This window comes from Bubalus bubalis, chromosome 21 (genome assembly GCF_019923935.1).
Source record: "Bubalus bubalis isolate 160015118507 breed Murrah chromosome 21, NDDB_SH_1, whole genome shotgun sequence".
Lineage (NCBI taxonomy): Eukaryota > Metazoa > Chordata > Mammalia > Artiodactyla > Bovidae > Bubalus > Bubalus bubalis.
The window spans coordinates 45401005-45418184 of NC_059177.1; the positions used below are offsets into that span (position 1 = coordinate 45401005).

At 43.8% G+C, this 17180-nt stretch overlaps 1 protein-coding gene across 6 annotated transcripts in view; it reads left to right on the forward strand.

Moving 5' to 3' along the window:
- ERC2 (ELKS/RAB6-interacting/CAST family member 2) overlaps positions 1 to 15892 on the forward strand; it is a 1001125-nt gene extending 985233 nt beyond the window's left edge. For all 6 annotated transcript variants that reach the window (XM_044934212.2, XM_025272988.3, XM_025272991.3 and 3 more), the window contains one exon: positions 12924 to 15892. In XM_044934212.2, coding sequence (XP_044790147.1) covers positions 12924 to 13064 — 141 coding nt within the window. In that variant the 3' untranslated portion in view covers positions 13065 to 15892. The remainder of the gene's footprint in view (positions 1 to 12923) is intronic.
- The last annotated feature ends 1288 nt before the right edge of the window (positions 15893 to 17180 follow it).

The window sequence follows — 17180 nt, forward strand, 5'->3', positions numbered from 1 at the left end:
AGCGAGACCTAGACCTGCAGCCACTGGCCTATGCTCTGCGCTGACCTCCAAGGGCTGGCTTGACTCTGACATGGAATTGAAATGCAAATTCAAACTAGAGAGCATGTCTGCTTTTTAGCACTAAACACTGGCCTTAGATTCCCTCCAGAATAACCTCTGCTTGTCTCACACTTTCCATCCTTTGGGGGGGGGGGGGGTGCGGAGGTGGGGTGGTTGGGCAGGGGTGGTCATTGTTTCTTTGTAAGATGGTCCACTGGGCAGTGAGTTTCCTGAGAAAACTACACATGTGTGTTTGCAGAGATGGATTGTGATTTTGGAGGCATCTTGTTCTCTGAGAATGTCTTAAAGCCTACACTGTGTAAAGCACATAGTAGGTATTCCATTTGGATCCATCATTATAGAACATATGCTTGGACTTGAGGACTGTGTTTTTGTTGTGTTAGTTCTAGACACTCCAAAATCTTATCCTCTAGCATTCTGACCAGTTCTCCTGCTGACCAAGCAATAATGCCAACATGAAGAGATTATAATGATGTCTTGCATAAAAACCAAAATGGCAGCTGTGAGGCCAGTGGCTTGGCCTCATTGTCCTAAGAAGGTGCCATTTTGTTTATATTGCAGTAAAAATTCCTTTTTGACACAGCAGCTTTAGGTTAAATAGAAATCTCATGGATGAGAAGTCAAGTCCACCAATGTCAGTGGATTTCATGTCAAGGTCTCCCCAGGCCTCTTAAGGTTCCCTGTGAAAGGACAAGGGCAGAAAGGCAAGATCCCATGTGTGGGGACAGAGGAGTGGGAGTGACTCAACAGCAGACATCCTGGCTGTCACTGGGGGAGGATCTAATTTGGAGCACGTCAAGCCTTGGAGTCATACTTTGCTGGTAAAGGCAGACCCTCCCTCAGTAATCTTTTTAGCATCCCACTTCTTCAAAGACACTTGGACCCCAAAGCCCTCATGCAGCCAGAAGACATGTGAATATCCCATCAGTTGCATAGAGGCAATAGATTGGAATCCTCCAGATAGTTCACTCAATCTTAGAATGATAAATGATCAATCATTGCATTCCTCCTAAATGAAATTAAGATGTTAAGATATATTGCTTGGGGCTTCTGCATGGGATTCCTACAGTTGAATTTCCAGCAGAAAATGTACTGCTGTGGAATTGCTGGGGAAGGGAGACATTTTGAATCTATGTTAAAGCAAAACATTTGACAGTGGAGAAGCCTGCTTCAGACATGTTAATTTTTTTCATATTTAAAAGTGATTAATCATCCCAAATACCATGAAGCTAGAAGGCCGTAATGCAAACTCTCGGAAAGGAAGGAAGATGCATGTGGCTTGATACTCCGAAGCGGAGGCTTTTGAAAGAGGCTGTAGGTGAGCTCATGTTGACAGACAAAAAGCACTGACTAAAAATTCATTTGAAAGGACAGAGTCTGGGCAAAACCCTTGGAATACATAGAAATCCACAGATTTACTTTTCAACTAGCCCAGAGCAAAAGAAGGGGGAGGGGGAGGAGAAGCGGGGGAGTAGAAAAGAGGAAGAATAGGAAGAAGCTGTTGTCTTGGAAGAAGTCCTTCTCTTCCAATAGGCGTATGTACAGCAACCTAAACCTTACTTTCTTGGAAAGTCTTTCCAACTCTCTTGGCAGATCAGGTCCAGGCTCTGATTTGTTCCTGTAAATTGGGACTTGATGTCCTAGTATGTGGATCCACCCACAGCCTCACCACCTGCTAGCTGTGTGACTCTGAGTGCATGTCTTTACCTCTCGGTGCCTCTTTCTGAAGCAGGGTAATGAGTTAATCGTAGCAACTTCTTCAGGGTGTTAAGGACTGGACACCCTAAATCAAAAGTGCTGCCTCAGTGACTGTTGCCGGGCCATCCTTACTCCTTGGTACTTACTACAATTTTAATTAATAATCACATGTTCAGTTTAATTATGTATTGAACTTAATGTTTGACAGGCTCACTCAATGTGCATTCCATGAAGTCAGAGCTAGTGCATGTCTTGTTCAGTCCTATGTCCCAGGACTTTGCATGGTTCTTAGTAGATGCTTTCACAATCGTGAGGAAGAGAGGGAAAGAAGGAAGGAAGGATTCTCGTGCTTTTCATAAACATGCTTAAAAACAATACAAAATCCAAACTGAATTTGCCTTTGTGTCTCACTTAACAATCCAGTTCACTATCGACTCTACTGACCAAAAATTTGGTACTTTTTTTTTTTTTAAACCTATTCCTTAATTTGCAAGGAGTGTGGATCAGGGCTCACTGAGCTCAGAGACACAGACTATCTCCAAAAGGCCTGACTGACTCCACTCAGCTGGTTGCTGGCTTGTGTTGACACGTTCCCCTCTCCACTAACCAAAGAGTCTGCCACTGCCCCAAGAAGGCCCGTGCCTTTTGTTGCCGGAAACTGCTTCGGTGTTGCTTAGAACACACAAAAAAGTTTGAAGCACGTTGAAGTTAAAGTACAGTTAATCAAATGCAAACTCCACTCAGCCCCTATCTGCCAAAAAAACCATTTTTAAAAATGACTTTCAGAATCCCTGACAGTGCTGACTTTCTTTATGGCAGTGGGGTTGCCGGTCTTCGGCAGCCACTGTGGGCGGCGTGTAAGCAGCATTCCAAAATTAAAATCACATTGAACTTGCCGCATTAGCCATTGCCACATTGGAACGCTGATGGGCTTAGTGACCATGACCAACCCGGGCCAGAGCCTGTCAACAGCCAAAGGATCAGCCTCTCCTGATGTTTGTGCTTTGCCCAACTTGTTACAAGTTTAATTCTTTGCAGCTTGCTCTTCCTGCTGTTCTGGCCTCTCCTCTACCGTGTCTTAAAGAGCATAGCAGGCTGCACCGCCTCATCTAGCACGACCATGGGGGCCCTGGTAGAGGTCAGCCAGACCCAGGCACCCTACTCTCAGGTCTGATGACCCATCAGATTAGGACTCCAGAACGTGTGCTTCAATGTCCTCCCTGCTCTGCCTCTGCCAGAGGTCGCTGGTTACTTCCGAAATTGCATCTGGAAGTGGCCCAAGCTGCAGCAGATGCAAAGAACCGCTTGATACACCACTTCTCCGGACAAGTGGAGTCCCCCTGCCTCTCTTCGTATATGAAAGCTTGCTAAGTAGCGTTTGCACCACGACCGTGGTTACTTTGCAACACACCAAGGCCTTCAGCCCTTCCTGAAAAAAAAACGAGACCAATTGTCTCTGTCTCTGGGCAGCTGAATGGAGCCCTGGGTTGCAGAGCCTTGGCGGTGAAGAGGTTAAGTCGCTCAGCGGGTGGCAGGATCTGTGCTTTCCTGCCCGCACTTGCTCCTGGCCTCAGGCAGTGCCTGCTGTGTGGGGAGGGGGAGAGGGAGGTCTCGCCTGGACCCAGGTGGCCGGCAGGCCAACCATGTTATTAAGAAACAGGGATCACAAAACCTTGATCTTCAAAAGAGACCCCTAATTAGTCACCAGCCCCAAGAGTAAATGGCATTCCACCTCAGCCTGGCGATGCGGGAAGGGCGCCTTCCAATCCAGGGGACTAATTGCCATTATTGGCTCTGCGAAGATCCTGCTGTAAACACTTGTCATCCGAGCCACTTCTGGTCTGCAGACCTGAGATAGCAAACTGTTCTTGTGTGCCTCAGACTCCCTCAGATGCCCCTTCAGTTCCTTTCTCTAGGTGGGCCATCTCATTCCCGACCCCTCCCTCTTGCTCTGATGAGATTTTCCAAGATTTTCCTAAAGCTGAATCCTTGTCAAGAAGGGATTTGAAAACATGTTTTCCTTTATTCTCATCTGAATGTGAAAACATATTCTCAAAAATAAATTTTAATTGCAAGCCGAAGAGATTTATCACGAACTAACAGGGCATAAGCTTCTGGCCCCTCGAGTACGCAGATCTTTCCCCAGGTCCTGGGAGAGGCCTTAACTGTGTTCTTGTGACCATGTCATTTTGTGAAGTTTGAACCAGTCAACTATCAGTCAATCTTTTTCTCAAAGAGAGCCCACCAAACGTTTAAAACCAAGGTGTGCTCTGCAATACTCAGCGTGTCTCTTTTATCTCATGCACTCTGGTTGCTCATAGACATAAGTATGTATTCCCTGTTCTTAGACTTTTTGCTTCTTGGTCCTGTTTGGTATCTGTGAGGGCAACTTCTTCAGGCCCCATGCAGGATGCCAGGTTTTGTCTGAGTTTTACTCTTGAACTTGGGGACTGTTTCAAGACCCTGGATCCATCCCCTTCAGGGGCAGCTCAGCTAACACCAAACTCAGAGGGTGAAAGAGGCCAACCTAGAGAGAGGTTTGGGGGCCACAGGAATTTGGGGCTGTGGTTCCCATATGTCAGAGAGAGAGAGAGACGGAGGAGGATGGCAGTGGATACTTTCTGAATGTCCTTGTGAAACTTGAGTTTTCTGTTTTAAAGTTTATTTATTTGTTTGTTTGGCCGCCTCCGGTCTTAGTTCTGGCCTGGGGCCTCAGTGGTTGTGGCATGCGAGCTTAGTTTCTCCATGGCGTGGGAATCTTAGTTCCCAACCAGGTTCACACCTGTATCTCCTGCGTTGCAAGGCAGAGTCTTAACCACTCGGCCACCAGGGACGTCCCAGTACGTGAGTTTTCTATTCACCTTTAGGATTGGCTTTTATCAAGCATCTTGGGGCCCTGAGATGACATGTGTCACACATACGGTCATAGCAAGCTGTGTGGCAGGACCAAATGTCATGTAATGTCAGAGAGCCTGTTTCCTCAAAAGCTGAGCTTCAGAACTGTTTCATGAGAGAGTTAAGGGCTCACCCTTACTCAGCAATATCTCCTTTGTGTGAACAGTGCAGGGTATGACAGGAAGGTGCAAGTTCTATACACAAGGCTTAGGATATTTGCTCATAGGATTCCATTGTCTCCATGATGGAGCTGATGGTTTTCCTTCTGCAGGTAACCCACTAACCTCAGACAACCGTGAGGACACAGAGGTGCTGTGTTCCCAAGATGTGGGGCTCCCAAGATGACAGGGCCATTTTCCTCCCTCTCCAGGGCCGGGGAGGGCGGGAATTGTATTTGTCAAATCATCTCCAAAAAGATTCCCAAAGCATGATTTGAACCTATACATTTCACTGATTTGAAATGTTAGAAATTGTATGCCAAACTTTTGGTTATTTTAACTAGTTCAGAGAAGAAAGACTAACATGGGTTTTGACAACAAACAAAACCAGTTTTTGTTCTATCAGTAATGTTTAAAAGATTCCAATTTCAAACTAAACACAATGTGTGGTTATTCTGTCAGCGATTTATACAGCCACCAGGGCGCCACAGCTACACACTGCATACATCATTGTATTTTTAAAATGTACTTAATGAACTTTTTTTTTTCTTTTCTAGTAACTACTTCATTGCCTTAAATGAATGCATTCCAATAGAATTTGTAACAAATGACCACTTTGTGTTTGCATTAATGCCAAACACGTTTAACAAATTTTTAACAAGGAACTCTGGCAAAATGCCAAACTCCTAGAGGGACACTGAAGGAATGCTATAAATTTAAACTAGATTTTACCTTTTCACTTAGCTCAGCAAGTGTCTTAGGTGTCTTACTATCTCAGGATTGTGGCGTTTCTATTTTATGTCAGATAAGTAGTACATTTTCATTACTTTTACGACTTGGCTTGTACCTATTTCCACAGGACTTTTAAATCTATGCAGCCGTATCTGAACTAATACGATGGCAGCTTCGAAATAGATCTTTACTTCTGCAAAATTTGTGTCTTTTAAGGGTTGGTGGATGCATGTCTGTATATACATGTCTTACCAAAATATCTTATAGTATGCAATTATCTTACAAATTTTACAATGTTTATCTTATACTGTCAAGCAATTACATGTAAAAGCAATTGATTATACCTGTGGTTCTCAAGTGGGGTCATTTTGCCTACCCCCACCCCAGGGGAGTTTGGCAACATTTGGAGACATTTTTTGTTGTCAAGATTGAGAGAAGGAGTGATGCTACTGGCTTCTAATGGGCAGTGGCCCAGGATGCTGCTAATAAGCACCCCACAATGCACCAGACAGTCCTCACAGCAAGTGCCCAGCCCACAGGAAATGTCCTCTAGTAAATGTCCACAGTGCCAAGACTGAGAAGTTGTGGAGTAGAATGACAAAGGCATTTAGCTGGTAGGCAGTCTCTCGGGTTCAGGAAGGGATTATTTTAAGAAAAAGAAATTACAACTAAAGCAAACTCAACCAATGTTTTTTTTTTTTTTAAATTACGTAGAGTAACTAACACTGATGTGTGGCAGATTTCTGACTTGTGCTTCTGCTGCCATCTGACCATTGAGAAGCAAAGCAGGCCCATGGTAGCTGGGCCTCAAGTGTCAGTGCTGGGGGTGCTGGTGGCCCGAATGTGGCACCTGCCAAGCTGGCCAACGCAGTCTGGGTGCTGCTGTGCCGAAGGCCACCCAGGGCAGTGGGAGTGGTCTCCAGGACACACCTGGGGGCAGACAGGGGGTTCCGTACCCACGAGAAGATAGTTTTAGATGTTTCATGGCAAGCAGTTTCATTTTCATAGCTATGAAATTATTATGATATATTAGACAAATCGTGACTCCACTGGGATATTACAGCAAATCTTTCCTTAAAAGGAAATTTGTTTTTAGAAAAGGTTTTTGAAGAAAAATATTAGTTTACGGTGGCAGGCATTATAGAAAGGTCACAAAAACCGGGACAGTAGAGCATAAAAGACGGAGCTTGGGGAAGTCCTGGCCTTAGGGTGAAGAGACTGTGCTCTGGAGTCAAGATGATGTGATTTCAAATCAAGGCCCAGGAAGATGGGAATCTAACCAAAAGCACGTATTGCTTTTCTGGTAGCTCAGATGGTAAAAGAATTTGCCTGCAGTGTGGGAGACTCAGATTTGATCCCTGGGTCAAGAATATCCCCTGGAGAGGGGAATGGCTACCACTCTAGTATTCTTGCCTGAAGAATTCCCTGGACAGAGGAGCCTGGTGGGTTACAACCCATGGGGTCACAAAGAGTCTGAAATGACTGAGCAACTAACACACACACACGCACACACATTTCCCTTAAGCTTCTGTTTCCTCACTGCTAAGGGAGTGTCAACCAGGTCAATTTCATAGATCTGTCACCCTTGCTGGCAGACAGTGTGCACACAATGTTAGCTATGAATAATTCTGACCACAGTAATAATGGCAAAAATAAAATCTCAGGCACAGCAGTCTACGCTGCCATTTTGTCGTACATATCTGAATTCATCCAAATCCCTTCACTTAAAGCCTTGTGGATGAGTTGCACCCCACTGCATAGAAACGGAAGGAAAAGATGAAATCTGGGGACTCTCAGGGCCCACATCCCACCCAGCAGGCTCTACCATCCCAACAGCAGTTATCAATTCTGAGCTAAGGTCTTGCTGGGCCCACCCCCGAGGCCCAGCCCTTTGGGCTCTCAAGTGTTACATTTTATTGCCCTGTGGAGCCTTAGGAGGCCACTCGCAAGGTTACATGTTACTCTCCACTCATATTTTTGAATTATGGCTTCAAGGTGGTTGCTCCTATCAAGAAAAGTAAATGATTTAACATAATTTGTTGCCACTTTGATCACAACAATAATAAATAAATCTTCATGAGGAAAAGGAGAAACCCATTCCACCCCTGTTTTAAAAGATGTTAAGTAATAACACAGATGTAGTTATAGATTTTTATCTTTTTTTTTTCCCGAGCAGAAACAACTCTATTGGGTTTTCCTGGGAACAGAGTTGCTGGGTGGAGTTGTCCTTCGGGATGCCCACTACCCCAAGAATGAACAGTTCTTCTCTTCAGACCGTTGTTCATTAGCCTATCAGGCACTGGCTTTTATGTGGGCACCATGTGTGATGTCGGGGGCATCCAAAGCTGCTGTGAATGGGTGTCTGTTTTTGTACCTGGGGGCACTCTGCACACATTTGGAAAGCACATGGAGTGTAATGGACATTAACCCAGATGTCAAAAATAGCCTGCGTTTTACTACTGTTATTAAACAGTTTCCCCTTTAACCCCTCCATGTTTACCAAAGACCCCTTTCTCCCAGCCTGTTTCTGCAAATCACTGCTGAAAGGGCAGGAGAAGAAAGCCATAATCCGGCAGGTGTCTTTATTCCAAAGAAAAACAGTCTGAAGGAATATTTGTGAGACACCACACGTTTATAGCCTGCTCTCCTGGGGGCGCTTGTCCTGGGGCGAAATCGACTGCTGCACTCAGCTCACCGGCATCCTCTCCCCCAGCCCCCGCCCCGACACCCCACCCCTGCACACCAACTGCAGGATTCCCTCAGAAAAAACCAAGTCAAGAGCATGGATCCCATTCAGTACTGATTTTTTCACAACAGAAATAGCTTTCTTTTCTGCTCTGATACTCATTGCACATTCTCTGGTTTAAAAAATCCAAAAAGTGTAATCCCCCCCAAAAAAAATCAAAAGGAGAAAATTTTAAAGCACCATCCAGAAAAGATAATTATTAACAATATTCTGGCATAGGCTTTTGTGACTATGGGTATGGTGATGCAAAAATGAGATTGAACTATATGTATGGAATTTTTTTTTTTAAATGTATTTTGGCTTCGTTGGGTCTCTGTTGCAGCACGTGAACTTCTCTAGTTGTGGCACATGGGCTCAGTAGCTGGGGCGCATGGACTTAGTTGCCTCGCAGCATGTGGGATCTTAGTTCCCCCAACAGGGATTGAATGCTTGTCCCTTGCACTGGAAGGCAGATTCTTAATCACTGGGCCACCAGGGATGTTCCCTGTAGTCTGCTTTTTTCACTGAAAAAATATGGACATCTTTCCATATTAAAAAAATTAGAATAAAATTGTCATGTAGTCAATAAATCTTAAGCATGACTGTCACAGCTCCCTGTTAAATTCCTTTCAAGCACAAAATTTTCTTATTTATTTATAATAAATGGATAATTTCTACTTTATTCTTTGATCATTCTCTTATTTATATATCTATTTGTTTTTTCTCTTACTCTTGAAAACACTGGCTCTGTGAGGGCACAGATGTCTGTTATTTTTACTATTGTATCCTTGGCAGCAAGCACACCGTCTGGCACAGAAAGGAGGTATATTAGTTTTCTATGCTGCGTAACAAATCACCACAAACTTAGTGGCTTAAAGCAATACCCATTTATTATCTCAAAGCTCTGTAAGGCAGACGACCATTCATGCTCCACTGAATTCTATTCTTAGACTTATAAGGCCAAAGTCAAGACTTTGGCTAGATTTAACCTGGAGGGTCTGGGGAAGTACCCACATCTGAGCTCATTTAGCTTGTGGCAGAAATTAGTTCCTTGTGGTTGTAGGACTGAGGTTCCTATTTCCTTGTTTGCTGTTAGCTGCTGGCTTCTCTTGGATCTGGCAGGACACTACCAGCTCCTTGCCCTGTAGCCCCCTCCATCTCAGCACAGCAGTTCCCTTTTATGTTCCAAATTTCCCTGAGTGTCTTCTACCAGCAAGAGGATAGTCTCTGCTATTAAAGGGCTCCCACGATTAAATTAGGCCCACTCATTTTCTCAAGTCAAGTGATTAGTAACCTTAATTATATCTATAAAGTTGTAATCATGGTGTGAGATATTCATAGTCCCAGTGCCAGGGATTGCAGCAGGAAATCTTTGGGGTTTGGGGGAACTTTAGGATTCTACCTGTTCCAGCTGCCCTCTAATACCTATGGGAAGAGTGAGTGAATCAACTTGTTCATTGAATGCACATGGCACAGAGGATGCTATGTGAACAAGACTGGCCTGACCCTGCTCTCATAGAGTTTGCAGCCTCGACCAGTGTTGTTCAGTAGAAATACATCGCAAGCCACATCTGTAGTTTTGAGTTTTCTAGTAGCCACATTGAAAAGAGTAATAAGATACAGATGAAATCAACTCTAAAAATATATTTAATTTTATCCAATATATCCAAAGTATCACCGGAGCACACTTTACACTAACCGTACATCTCAAGTTGGACTAGCCCCGCTTCAAGTGCTTCAAGTGTTCAGTGGCTGCCATATTGGACAGTGAAAGTCTAGGGGCGTCACAGAAGAGGGGCAGTGCAGTGTGTGTGAGACTTCCTGTGCACCATTCCACCCTCAGGAGGGTCAGGGAAGATCTCCAGGGAAGAAGTGAAATCTAAACTGAGACTGAAGAATAAGTAGGAATCAGTCAGGTCAAGGGTTCATGTGAATGCATGTCAGAAAGACAATTCTGTGCAATGAGGAGGAAAGAAAGCTTTAGGACTGCAGAAGCCAGTTCAGCTTAGGGGGAACTTGAAGTGTGGAGCTGGAGAGAGAGGCCAGCAAGCCGGGAGTCCATCCTCCACCCTGACAGCAATGGGGTTGTAAATGAAGGCAGTAACTGGGAGTGCAAGAGGAAGCAGATGTTGTTGAAATAGCACTGTTGCCTGTGCTGGTGAGAATGCAGAGTGGGTGCTGAAAGACCCTGGGTGTGTGTGGGAGGGGTGGGGGTGGGGGTTGGGGCCGCTGCGACTCTCCAGGCAGGGAGGTCAGGCCAGAGATGATCTCACTGTGGGTGGCTGCCCACATTGCCTCCTTGGTAGAAGCCAGGATTCCTTTTTTAAAAATTTTAAAAAGTATATGCTTCTTTGCTCCTCAGTGAAGGTTCATTTGCCTTTTCAACTCCTGGCAGTGCCATCTGAGATTTCTTTTTTCCCTCAAATCCATTTAGGCCTACTGGCAAATGGATTGTCTGATGGAAGGAGCGGCAACACTTTGAGAGTTCCCTTTCCCGCAGCATAAACCTTACCCTGAAGCAGTGTGTTGCAGTCGCGAGGCACTGTATTCTGCCTTGTGACCTGTTACCCAGCTGGAAATCTTTGTCTCGACTGAACAAATGACTGTTCTTTGCTACTTTATCTTGGAAAAACATCAAGGACATGGGACATTCGCCATAATTGTTTTTCACTCATTTCTCCGATCTGTAAAATATGACCGGCGCATTTTAGTACTACTTTGGATTTCTCTTTACCTTTTAATCATGTGGCCTTTTAATATATTGGTCAGCCCCTTAAAAGGACGATTAAGAAATGCTTAATGCACAAAAGAATTAGAGCTATGCACAGCTCATGAAGCAGAAAGCGTGCTCTGACTTAGAATTTTCATACGAAGTTCGCTGAGATTTTATGTGCCAGAATGAGTAATATGATCTGCTCTAGGAACTCCCTAGCTCTCTGGCTCTGCAAAAGTCATTTTTTGCCCCAATTCAAGTTTCTTAACCAGAAGGGTTACACCAAACTCCTCAGAGTATGAATTAGCTGAGTTCATCCAAGCCACATATTTCATTTGCACTGCTTAACGAGGGTTCAAAATAACTGCCTACCTGTGCAGACGCTGGGATCTTTGGTTGGCTCATTAGTCAGTGTGACTTGAGAAATGCTGTGTATCAGCCACCAAATCAGACAGCTCAGTCTGTATATAAAAACTGGCTCACACGTGTGTGAGTTGGGTGTGTGTGTCTGTGTCTGTGTCTATGTTTGATCTTTCCCCTCCCTGTCTTATTCCCCAGATAGCTGCACTATTGCCACGTGCCCAGAAACTCCCAGAGTATTCCAAGGCAATATGTGAATAATAACCGTGCAGGCACGCAACATCCAGCGTCAGTAGGGAAGAAAGTCATCATCTGAGGGTTCGATGTGGGATGGTCCTCTCTTCTTACCCGTTCTACTGTTTCTTCGCAGGCGGCAGTTGTATGCCACACCCCTTAATGGGGACTGTGAGAAAACTTGAGGTGCTTCTGGATACCTCTTCCCCAGGGCCTGAAATATGCACATGGCTGACTGTTGCACTTATGTTTAGGGCTAAACATATACACACAAGCCACAGGATGGTGCGGATGATAGCCAACTTCATTTCACTCTGCTCTGGTTAAGGAGATACCAATATTCTTTTTTAAGTTATGCTTTTATTGTGGTAAGATACATACTAAAAATTACCACTGTAACCAGTTTCAGTGTACAGTTCAGTGGCATTTAACACATCCATGGCATAATTCAACCAACACCACTCACTATCCATTTCCAGAATTTATTACCACAAACCAAAGTTCTGTGCCCATTCAAAGATAACACTCCATTCCCCTCTCCCCTCAGCCCCTGTAATCTCTTATTTATTTTGTGCATCTTTGAATTCGTCTATTCTAGATATTCCATGTGAGTGGAATCGTACAGTATTTGTCCTTCCGTGACTGGTTTATTTCACTTATCATGATGTCTTCAGGGCTCATCTTATGGTAGCATGAATCAGAACTGCATTTGTTTTGAGGGCTGAGTAACATTCTGTGGTGCATATATACTACCTTTTGGTTATTGTCAGTAAGGCTTCTGTGAGCATTTGTGTGCAAGCAGTCTGTGTAAGTCCCTGTTTTTCATTCTTCCAGGTATATACCTTGGAATGAAATTTTCTGTGTTCTTTTAAATTGTTTCTCTTAGAAGGTCCGTAAGTGAATGCTAAGTTTTCTGGTGTCTCGGCCATCTTTAATTCTCTAATATCTAAAAAGTCAAGTTTAAAAATAATTTAAAAACCATACTCATGGTAGAAAACCATGGAGAGGAAAAAATGTTGACACATGAGCTGGTCACATAGAAATAATCTCTGTAACATTTGGGCTTATTTCTGTTCCCTTTCTTCTTGCTTATCAAGAGACATCTCTGTCTCTAGGTGAACTATTTTTAAAAAGGCATTTTCTTCAGATGTGTTTGCAGGACATAATTTAACTTCCTATTCACCTCCTCACTCTGTTCTTCCTCTGCATCAGCACCCTTCCTGATCCCCATTGGCCCTGATCAAAGAGAGGGGTGGCGGGTGGGCACAGGGTCGGGAGTGTTCACCTGTAGTACCTCCAGTCTCCTGCCAGTTCCTCTCCCGCTAACCTCTGTGCTTTCTTGTTGCAGCTATCAGAAGGGCTGACTAAAGGGCAAGCACAGCTCTGCAGCAATATTCTGATAATCTATTGCAGTGCAGCTCGCATCACTGTTCACCACCGCCTGGAACGCGCATGGAGACTGAAGAGGAGCTTTCACTTTCATTACTGAGCACAGTTCTGTTCGACTCAGTGTTTCCTTCATCATCTCATGTCCTCTCCCATGGATTCAGACATGCTGGAGAGGAGAACGTGGAGGAGGAGGAGACGATGGCAGGTCCTCCATTTTTCGGTCGGGATTCGGGCATTTAAAATGTGTTCATCTCTTCTGAATGTCATTATTTGATAGCATTTTACTTCTGTTACTTAAACTTCACTGGATGAATCTGAACTCCATGGGATCGTAACTGTGGATTCAGCTTCTGTTGGACAACTAGCTTCATCTCCCGTCTCTCTGCTGGTTCAGTCTAAGTGATCATCTCTAATGCATTAGATTATCAAAAAGTGTGAATTCTGTGAGTGAGTGAGTGGTGCTGGTAGTGTTTGTATACCTGGATGCATGGAGTGTTTGACAGAGAAACCAAAGCACCAAAAATGGTGAGCCTTTACCCTCCTCTATTTCTTTAATCTGCGGTTTGAAGAACCACATTTCGATGGTGGAACCAGTTGTTACCTCTGGGCCAGGTTGGAAATGAAATCAATTCTTTAAACCACTAATACTTGCCAAGAAATCGCCTTATGAGAACATGGTGTGTGTCTCTGACAATGCATGGCACATCTAAATCGATCATTCATAGTTCTCTTGACCCTGTGTTTGTGCTAGGGAGTGGCTGGAGCCTGAGGCACCTGCATATTTCTATCCCACGTGTGGCACACGTTCCCCACAGTGGGGCCACAGCTGAGCCTCAGACTCTCGCCATTCCCGTACATGCGGGTCTCCACAAAGAAGCTGGGACTCATTCATGCTCAAAATCCAAACGCTGTCCAAACAGCGAGTGTACGCTTAGATCTTCTGTAAATGAAAGGTCATTTCTCATTTTTCTTTTTGAAAAAAAGTTTCCAACATGGATTCCAAAACATTTTCAGCATCAAACATGAAAACATTGATGAATGAGGAATAATCACAAAAGCTGTGTATCTGTATATAGCTTTACACAACTTGTTTGTGGTACAGAGTCATTATTTAAAGCACATGCCAGGGAGAGAGACCACATTTTCAGGTCTTTTACATACAGTGACATGGTCCTGAGGATAATTAAACTCCTCCTGCTTCCTCTGAGATTAAAAAAAAAAAGAAATAAAGTTGTTGTAACTTCATAAAACTTGTGACCAAGTCTGGAAAACATGTGCAACTCTTGTATTGATCCATTCCCTTATCAATGAAAGAAACCCTTCCACGTGTATGCAAGTGGGGGATGAAAATCTGCATTTCTAAAGGACAAACAGTGAATTTAAGCATGAGTGGCCTTAATAAATATAGTCGTCTTTCTTTGCTGCTGTGGAAAGGATTCTAAGCAGATGTTCCTGAAGTCTTGCATTGAATTTAGTTGTTATTATTACTTCTTAAAATGTTGGTGCAATTAACTCTGGACCTCTCTCGTGAGCCATAGAGATATTTAAAAGTCAGACACCTTATTTATCTATCTGAGAAGACGAAACTGTGTCTGGGTTGCGCTGTTCATCTTTGGTGCATTAAGAGTAGTATATTCAAGCAGGTTTCTCGCTTCTGGCTTTGTTCTTGTCCTGAGTATTGCAAATTGTGTAAAGCTTTCATGTTGCACAAGCAATCCAAATACATTCATGTTTAATAAGTTTGTCCTTTAACTATCAAGGCAATCTAGGTCTTGACTGGAGAAACGAGCAGAGTTCTTTGCAGGAGTTATTTTACACATTTTGACATAATGTCTCCCTGAAAACCCAGGGCTCCTCCAACTTGTGGCTGTGAACAGTTTGAGCATCCTTAAACAGGCGGCCTCACTGCCTCCTACAGCCAGATCCTGATCTGAACTCTGCCACTGAATACTTGAAGTAGGAAAGCCACTAGGCAGTGAGTGTCCTAGAAGCAGACAGAGCAACCGACCATGAATAGTTAGCGATTTCCCAGTGTGTGCCAATTCTGTCCCAGCTGTTGTTTTGAGGGCTCATTTTTGCCCCACTTTTGTTTGCCTAAAGTATTACTGATGTTCCTTTTATGGGACAATTATCATTTAGTCCCTTAAAAATTAAATTATGTCTAATATAGCATCTTTCCATTATGTATCATGTAATATTCTCTGATGTTGAGGGGCTACCAAAAAATTCCCTTTTCACATATTAAAAATAGTTTGTGTTTACAGCAAACAGCTGTGCTGCTGGGAAGACATTTCCTTTGCACAGACTTTAGCAGGTTTCCCCCCTGATCATAATCAAGTTGAGAAAGTTGAGGCTGACATTTAGGAAAAGTTGGTCTTCTTGCTTTGTGCAAAAGCACGCTTGTACTTTATACCCTTTTGATTTCAATGTACAGTCTCGATTTTGTACTTAATGATTTTTGTGTATCCAGTATGCACGTTAACAGCGTGTCAACTTTCATTTAAAAGTGGGTTTCCATTTACTTTTTAAACCGTGTTCATGATGAGACCTCAAATGTGTGACATAAGCTCTATCTGAGAGGTTTTTGTGTTGAGTGGCGTTTGAATGCTGCCAGGGGCCAGTGTATTTAATTCCCAGAGACCCTCGTTTGATAGTGCTTCTTGTAATATTTCTCCACGTGAGTGGCATGTGGGTTGTGATATTGACCATGTGATTATGGACTTCGATATGAAAAAAAATAAATAAAACTAAGGAACCCTCAGAAACTACCAGTGGGCATGCAGTAGCCAGTCATTGTAACCTCGTGTCTAGTAGAAGTACAACGTACAAGGTATGTACAGTTCATAAATTTGTTATCATGTGTATGAGAAGTACTTTGTGCTGATCGCCTTATTTATATTCATCAAATAAACTTTGTTTCTTTCTGAAGCGGGTTCATTCCATCTCGAATAAATGCTCCAAGTGTGATGGTTTCTAGTCTTGTTTGGGCCATGGACCCCCACCTGAAGAATCTGTGGCTGCGAAGGCAAGAGAAAGAAAAAGGAAGGCTATGGACTCACTTTACCAGAAGAGCCAAGATGTAAATTTCCCTCTGTGTATAGCTGCAGCTCCGGGCTTATAGTGTGTTAAGAACTTAAATTATTGGTGGCATCTCCCTTCCTCCTTCCCTTCCCTTTTGGTCTTTCTCTCTCAGTTCCTCCCTTTTCCTCCCTCTTTTTATCCCTCCCTCTCTTCCTCCTTCCTACCTTTTCTTGCTTCCCTTTCTTCCCTCTTTCCTGCCTTGTTTCTTCTGCACTTTCCATGAGGTTGACCTCAGTCCTGCCAGGTTCTCTCCACTTGGTGGTGAAGGTGACTCCGATAGCTTTGAGTGTTCTTGGGTTTTTGAGAAGAGACAGCCCTCTCTCCCAGCAGCCACATCAGGCCTCTAGAGGGACTCTTATTAGTCCTCTTGGGATCATACATCCAGCCTCACTGGATGTGGGAGATGTAGTTTTCAAAGGAAAAAAATAGAGCTCTAGTCTACAAGAGAGACAAGAAAGCCGAGCAGGTGAAAACGGTAGCCCTGCCGTCACTTGGGTACACACACAGAATCATCCAGAAAAATAGAACTGTCCATACAAGGGCTCCCCAGCCTTTGTAGCTCACCTGTGGATCGCAGTGGAGGACCAGCTCCTGGTTTCTTTTTAAATTTGAGTTCCAGGAAACAAATGATCGACTCTTGCCATTGTTGCAATTAAATGGTAATTGATTATTAGTGCTAGACAGTCTATGTCATGTGACCAAATACCTTCATTTTACAGATGGAGAAACTGAGGCCCAGTCAGAAGTAGCTGATCCAGGCATACGTGGTAAGTTCACTGCAATCCTCAACTGTCCCTGGAGCTTCTGGGACAGGAGTCTGTGTCCTGAAGACCCTCTGCAGAGGAGAGGATGAGACAGAGCCTCCTCCCCATTGGCCCAGAAGACACAGACGAAATAGCATTTTTTTTTTTTTTTCTGTATTTCATGGATTCAGAGCTGCCAGGTATGCAGTTTTCTCACAGTCAGGGACATTTGGGGGCAACCTACAAAGTCATGTGTCCTTTTCTTTATGTTGCCTTTTTATGGAAAAAGAACTTTTGTTAGACAAGAATTTCTTACCTTGTAGAGCTCCCTGAAGCAGCCGGCTGGCTTTCAGGCCTGATTATATGAGGTCAGCTGGCCGTCAGACGTAATC